Source organism: Apis dorsata, unplaced genomic scaffold (assembly GCF_000469605.1).
Source record: "Apis dorsata unplaced genomic scaffold, Apis dorsata 1.3 scaffold_137, whole genome shotgun sequence".
NCBI classification, from domain to species: Eukaryota; Metazoa; Arthropoda; class Insecta; order Hymenoptera; family Apidae; genus Apis; species Apis dorsata.
Genome location: NW_006263429.1, coordinates 263302 through 270586, shown reverse-complemented (window position 1 = coordinate 270586; position 7285 = coordinate 263302). Strand labels below are relative to the sequence as shown.

General features: G+C 24.2%; 2 protein-coding genes across 3 annotated transcripts in view; one reads left to right on the top strand and one right to left on the bottom strand.

Moving 5' to 3' along the window:
• Positions 1–3243, bottom strand: part of LOC102679614 — a 53607-nt gene extending 50364 nt beyond the window's left edge. The window contains exon 1 of one of the 2 annotated variants that reach the window (XM_006613200.2): positions 2745–3243. The gene's annotated coding sequence lies outside the window, so the exon portion shown is untranslated. The remainder of the gene's footprint in view (positions 1–2744) is intronic. The other variant, XM_006613199.2, reaches the window with a different exon arrangement.
• A 726-nt stretch (positions 3244–3969) lies between these two features.
• LOC102679284 (nuclear pore complex protein Nup85) lies at positions 3970–6928 on the top strand. Its single transcript, XM_006613198.2, has 8 exons — positions 3970–4151; positions 4452–4878; positions 4956–5335; positions 5500–5819; positions 5885–6102; positions 6178–6396; positions 6477–6576; positions 6650–6928. The coding sequence occupies exons 1-8, from the start codon at positions 4122–4124 to the stop codon at positions 6858–6860; spliced, it is 1905 nt and encodes a 634-aa protein (XP_006613261.1). The 5' UTR covers positions 3970–4121; the 3' UTR covers positions 6861–6928.
• The last annotated feature ends 357 nt before the right edge of the window (positions 6929–7285 follow it).

Here is a 7285-nt window from a genome sequence, read left to right as displayed (position 1 = left end):
TTTTTTTTTTTTTTGCAATTTGCAAAGTATGTTCTAGAGATGCTTTAAAACAACGGTCGATAACGATATTTTTTTAATATTCGAATACCTCGAATCGTTTATTTTCCGTCGAAATATTTATTCGAAACTATTTATTCAGAAGATTGCAAAATCACTTTGCATTTGACAATAAAGTGTATTCTAGGAGAAAGATGTTTTAAAGCAATCGATAAAAACTCAGCTATATTCGAGACATTTTCGAGTCCCGCTTGTTTTGATTGCAGGATTCATCGCGTTCCATCGCGTCGATACGATGCATCTCACAGAAGCGCATACTAATCCACAATTGACAAAGAATACATCAAATCAAACGGGACCAAAACGGGGTTCGTGTCACGGCTAAAAATACCAAGAAAGAAAAACATTTGATCGAAAGAATAATGTAAAATAATGTGTGTTGAACCTTCAATATTTTTCGTTTCGATCTAATAAACATTTAATTTACACGCGCTCATAAATTTTATTTTTTCAAATAAAATAAATAGAAATAAATACTTATGTTTAGTATCCGCTCAGACAAAATTTTTACGTCAAATTTTATCATTTTGGAATTTTTTTGGGTCATTGAAACCGAAAACCATGACATTTTTCGTGGAAATTAATGATTTTTAAATAAATAAAAAATAGTTGAAAAATTTTCAAAATAAATCGATTCTCCGCGAGAATATATTATTACAGTTGATATAAATCCTTAGTCGATAAATGCGTCTGAATAATTCGTTAGTTCCTAATGTTTATAATTTAGTTTAATCATTGTTAATTCGACTAAGAGTTATTTTATTTTTTAAATTGTTTTCATCAGCTTATATTGGAATTCAAAACATTTTAAAAATGAAATGATTATTATTTAATTCAGCGACCCAAAAAAATTTGAATCAAAATTTAGCTTGAACAATACTATAATATATCCAAAAAAATTTTTATCCCTTCATTGTGAATAAAATGGAAATTATAAGAAATAATATTTCAATTATATTTTATTTAGTTAAACTTCAATTTATACAAAATTTGTTATTTTGTATTTACTATTTTGTAAAGTAGAATCTAAAAATATATTTAGATGGATAAGATAAAATAAAATTAAAAATTTATGGAATAATAAATTAATTATTTAAAGTTTAATAAATTATAATTGATCGTAAATTTTGGAAGATTATTTTTATTGCAACAATCTAAATCCAATTAAGAATTCGTATTTTCAATTACATTCAAAAAAGAAATTATCAATCATTCGACAAAACAAAGAAAAAAGCATAAAATATTATTTTCATTCGTTATGATTAGTTATCGACCGAAGTATTTAAGTACATTATAGTATTTACATTCACGTATTCATTACAGATATCTTTAACCTATCCCTTACTTTAGTTTGAAGAAAGGGAATAAAGGGAAGATTGCTCGATGAAAAGCAATTTCATCTCGTTGCGTTAGAAATACGCGATTTATTTACATTAAACAGTAAAAAAATTTTTTTTCTTTTTTTTCCTTTTCACAATTAAAACAAAATATATAAATATATTTGTGAATAAAGTATAATCTTATATTGGATTGATTTTTATGATAAAAATTGACTTTTTAATAATTAAATTAATTGATTTAATTTTAATCATTGTAAATATACAATTTAATTTTTTAATAATTTAATTGGATCGTAAAAATAAAAAAAATATAGAAAATTTAAAAAATATTTTAGTATTTTTATATAAATTAATATTTTCTGAATTAACTATTATGATCTAAAAATATTTATAATCATTTGTTAAGCAATAATTTCTGTCTAATTTTCAATCTATATTGATGATAATACATAAACCATAAATGATTTCATTTAACTAGTTCCATTCTACGAAGCGTATTGACGGATATTGTCTGTCTGCGGTTTATATACTGTTTTTGCATACTCTTTCTTGCGTATTCGAACTCTACAAACATAACCTGTTGCGAAAATCCATATACTACACATACTAATGTCTTTCTATACAAACGCAAGCTGACAAACAAATTTGACCTATAATATAATCAACTAGTAAAAACAGAACATTGTTTTGAATGTAAAATGGAGTTAAAGAACGTTTTCGAATAAGGAAAATATATATATAGATATAATCTTGTATAGATGTACTTCAAATAAATATGCATATTTTCTATTGATTAAATAAAATTCTTATTAATATCAAAAAAAAAAGTTAAATACAAATGTGATAAAAATAAGAAGATATGTATCTGATCACTGAAATCATGATTGATATTTACAGTCAATAAGTTTAAAAATATTAAAAATTTGTAATTAAATTTGTTTCACATATTCAACAAAAGGTGAAAAGAAAGAGACATATATACTGCGTCATACAAATAATTAACAATACACTAGAACAAATTTTACATAAAATACCAACATAATTTTTAAAAATTCACAAGACCGTATTTTCTATTTACAATTGTTTAATATATCATTTCCAAAAATTCAATCCGATAAAATTTACTATCAATTTCGATAAAATTTTATATTCGATAAAATTTATTATATATGATTTAATGGATGATTTTTAACGTTCGTTTATCTATATTTGAGAACAAACAAATAGATTTAAAAAAAAGCCGGTATAGGAAGGCAAACAGCGAAGCAACTAAACCCTAAATTCTTCTGATAATTACTCAAGAAACAAATAAAAACATGAGAAAAATATATTTACATGACCACATACCTGATTTTTCTCAAGCTTCAGCTTTTGTAGAGAAATAATTCAACGAACGAACGGTGCCGATGTTTCACGCCATGGATTTCCTCTGCAAGATGCTTCACTCACGAGCCGTGTGACACAGGAAAAAAGATATCACCTCTTTCTCTTCTTCTGTTTAAGCCAATTTTCCAGACAACTGGCCTCACTATTGAGATCGTTACATTTTCGCGTGCAAGACGATTCTGTATCTAGGATTTTTCGATGCGGCGTCTCTGCTACTTGTAGAAGTGGTACGTGGCGACCCGGCCGGACGCGAACGAGATCCACTTCTTTCTTTCTTCTTTTTTTTTCTTTCTCGCTAGAGACACGCACACTCCAGTACGAAAGCTCGTTGACGAGTAAAAGCCCAACCGCGGCTTTGATGATCAAGCCAGGATACACCTTTCGAAAGCACCGCGCAAGCTCAGACTGTTCGTGCGGAATCTGGTCCCCATAGTCGTGTTAAGGGTCGTGTTTCCTCGGCTATGTTCGGCCACCAATGGTAAACTCGACCTGCAACGCGTTTCGCATGAATAGGACAGACTTGTGCTTTGTTATGATTACACATTGACGCAAAGAAAAAGAAAAATGTTACGGGAATGTTACCTTTAGAAATTCTCAAGAAATCTATAATAAGAATATGATATTAATGGTATTGCAATCGTATTATCCTGAAAATTGTATTTTGACAAAATTGCTATGTTTTAATTTGTAAATAGAATTTATGAATAATATGTAATGCGGCCTATTAAATATAAATGTTCATTTACGTTTGAATTATGAATATTAATTTAGTATATTTGATATCATGTGATATATAATTTAATTAAGTACAATGATTCGATAACAAATCAAGTTAAATTTATATATTTGAAACAATGATAGAAAAGATATTTTAAGATTTTTTACAAAAATGTCGAATATGAAGGTTAAATTTTAATAATATGATAGTTTCATATAAAATCTAATTTATTCTTATTTAAAAAATGAAAAATATGAATGACAAAAGTTATAATTATTAATTATTAAATAAAGTAAATAAAGATTGAATTATTATAAATTAGAAATTTATTAATTTATTTATATTATATTTCTGAAGTAAATTGAAATTTTTTTAATATCAGCATTAGAGTATGTATGTTTCGATAAAATATTTCGATATTATTAATAGCATCTTTCGAGTATCGATATAATATAGAATTACGATATATCGATTGCTTCACAATCAAATACAGTTATCGATACTGTATATTTAATCTATTAAAATACATAAAGTTAATTGGGAATGTAAAAATTGATGTGCATATTATTATATAATAAAATATATTTGAAATAAAATTCTTTTTTTCTATATTGTCAAATATGGACGAAATCGATAATCCTCCAACTGTAGTAAGCAATAAAACTTAGTAATATGTTAATTTATACTTAACCTATATTCTCTTTAATATTATTTAATTTTTATTATTTTCAAAAATAAAATCATATCATAAATTTATAAACAATATTTTTTGTAAAAGAGAGATAATATTTTTATAATTCTATTTTGTATTCTGATTATTATACAAATATATTTAAATTAAATTATATCATTTCATTCATGATATAGTTTCTTAATTAAATAATAAATAAATATAATAATTTATATTATATTTTTAAAAATATACTAAGAAAAATATTTTTTGTTTCTAGGATATTCCAAATATTTCTAAAGATCATCTTATTGCTGGAAGATGGATAAATAGTAATAGAATCAGTATATATACTACTAAAGTTACAAAAGAAAAAAGTTCAAAGAAATATGACTCAACAGTACATATGTTAAAACCAGAAGTAATTTTATTTTCACCACAGTTACGTAAACTAGTAAATGAAAGTAATGGTGTCTTTTTGTCCATTAAAAAACTTAAATCTTTTTCTGGGGATATTAGACTTGAACTTTTAAAACACAGTAAACAATATAGATCTATCTTAAGAGCATGTATAGAAAGTTTGCAAGATATATGTGGAAAATGTCTTTCTGAAAAAAGAGAATCACTAGAAAATTTCTTGACCATTTTTTATCAAATAGAATGTGTATGGCACTTAGTGGAAATTCTTTACGTAGATGTTATACCAGGTAAATTATATTAAAAATAAAAAAATATATAACATATTTATATCAAAAAATTCTAATATATAATATTTTAAATTTAGGTGATGTAGTATTACCACAATTGTTAGAATGGATTAAATTTCATTTTCCATCTAGAGAACTTATAGCAGTTAAAATATTAGCTCAAAAAACTATTGGTGCTGATTTGGAATATCCAAATTATTGGGAAATTGTAATAGGTTGTGCATTACATGGAAAATTAGATTTAGTAAGAGCTTTATTAGCATTACATAGTAAAGCAGATCATCCTGCTTTTGTAATGGCAGAAAATGCTCTTAAAACTATGCCTGTATATAATGTATATGGTGGTTATTCTATAAATGAATTTACTTTGTGTTGGAAACATTGGCAATTAGATTTATGTTCAAATTTAAATAGTAAAGCTTTTGTTATTGATACTAATTTAGAAATGATTATGAAGGTATTTATAATAATATATAATATTAAGATATATTTAAAAATAAAAATGTATATTTAAAAATAAAACTCTCAATAGTTATTCTCATTTATAAGTATAATAAAATAATAAATTTAAAAAAAATAAAATAATAAATTTAATAAAATTATTAAAAACATTTAATATAGTTAATTGCAGGAGAACAAGATATATTGTGGCAATTTTCACAATATACAGATGCTTGGTACGAATTATTGGCAGCAAAATTATTTTATACTTCTCCATGTTGTAAACAACCTGAACTTTCTCATCATGCTAATAATATTTCTAAAAGATGGCAAGCTAATAGACCTTCTGATAATGCTATACGTGCTTTGATGGAAAGTAATTTACATCTTGTTATTAAAGAAATACAATATATGGGGGATAATGGATGGTTTGCTGCTCATTTGGTAGATTTATTATACATTTGTGGAAAACTTAAAATATTAGATGAAGATCAAATAGAGTAAGTTATTATATAATTTATATTATATTTAACAAATCTTGATAAAATAACTTTTATTTTTTAAGAGTCAGTAATCAGCTTCATGAATCTCTTATATTGGAATATGGTAACACATTAATGGGACATCATTCTTTGTGGCAATGTGGTGCAAGTTATTTGATACATTGTCCTACTCAAGGCTTAGCTAGACTAGAGATATTGTTACAATCATTACCAATGGGATCAGAAGCAAGAGTAAATAAAATTCTAGATATAGCACGAGATAATAAAATGAATCATATAGGTTAGTATTATTTTTTAAAATATTATTTAATGTAATGTAAAATATGTATATATTTAAAAAAAATTTTTTTTTTAGTTACTAGTATTTGTAAAATTCAAGGATTAAAATCTATGAAGCAAGGAAGATTAGGAAATGCACTTGCATGGGCTTTAAAAGCTCAAGATAGTATTTTTATAACATACATTGCAGATCAGTTTTTGAAACGTTATGTAGAATATGGAAAATTGGATTGCCGTGATTTATTAGAAAATTTAGGTTTTTGTATGATGGCTAGTGATAGACTAACATTTTTAGGTAAATCAATTTTAAAACATTAAAATTTTTAAGAATATCTAATATCAATTATAACTTTTATTTTATTTTTTTATAATTAGGAAAATATTGCGAATTTCATCAAATGTATGGTATTGGAGAATTTAAAGAAGCAGCAAGTTTATTAGTGTCTCTTTTGGTTTCAAATTTAACACCGAAATAGTAAGTTTTAAATATAAATAAATTTTAAATTTAAATTAAAAATTAAAATTATATTTGAGAATATTTATTTCAGTTTTTGGTCAATACTTTTATCAGATGCTATTCCATTATTGGAAGCCAAAGATGTAATTTTGTCTTCCAATGATTGTTATGAATTATTACGATGTGTAGAAGCGCATGGCGATGATCCGAAATTTCAAAATGAAATTGATATCTTCCGATTAGCTGTTGCTAGAAATCTAGCTCGAGCATTGAGTCTTGAAGGCTGTCAAATGAAACATTAAAATGTTTATTATCAATTTATAATGTAAGAATTTTCTAATTTTTTAATTAAAAAATCTTTATCTATAATTTTAGTATATTCATTAAAGTAGACATACATATATTTCTTTTATGTATATATATTGATAAAAAATTTTAATTATATATATTTTATTATCATCAATATTTCAAATTATATATATATTCAAGTATAAAAATCTTGAATACTTGACAATTGATATGCACATAAAAATTTATTGGTTATAATGCATATGATATTGAAACTAAGGTCTATTTAAAGTCTATAATTATTATATAATTAAGATCTATTTGTAATTAATAATTAAAATTTTTGTATTAAAATTAAATAAAGAAAAATTAACTTTTGAATTTTTTAAGATAAATGTAACATTAAATAATATTTATATATTATATATAATATATTATA

Coding starts and splice junctions, on each gene's coding strand:
- LOC102679284 (XM_006613198.2), top strand. CDS start 4,122: ATGGACGAAATCGATAATCCTCCAACTGTA. Junction 6,103..6,177: donor TAATAAAATGAATCATATAG/GTTAGTATTATT, acceptor TTTTTTTTTTAG/TTACTAGTATTTGTAAAATT. Junction 6,577..6,649: donor TCAAATTTAACACCGAAATA/GTAAGTTTTAAA, acceptor TATTTATTTCAG/TTTTTGGTCAATACTTTTAT.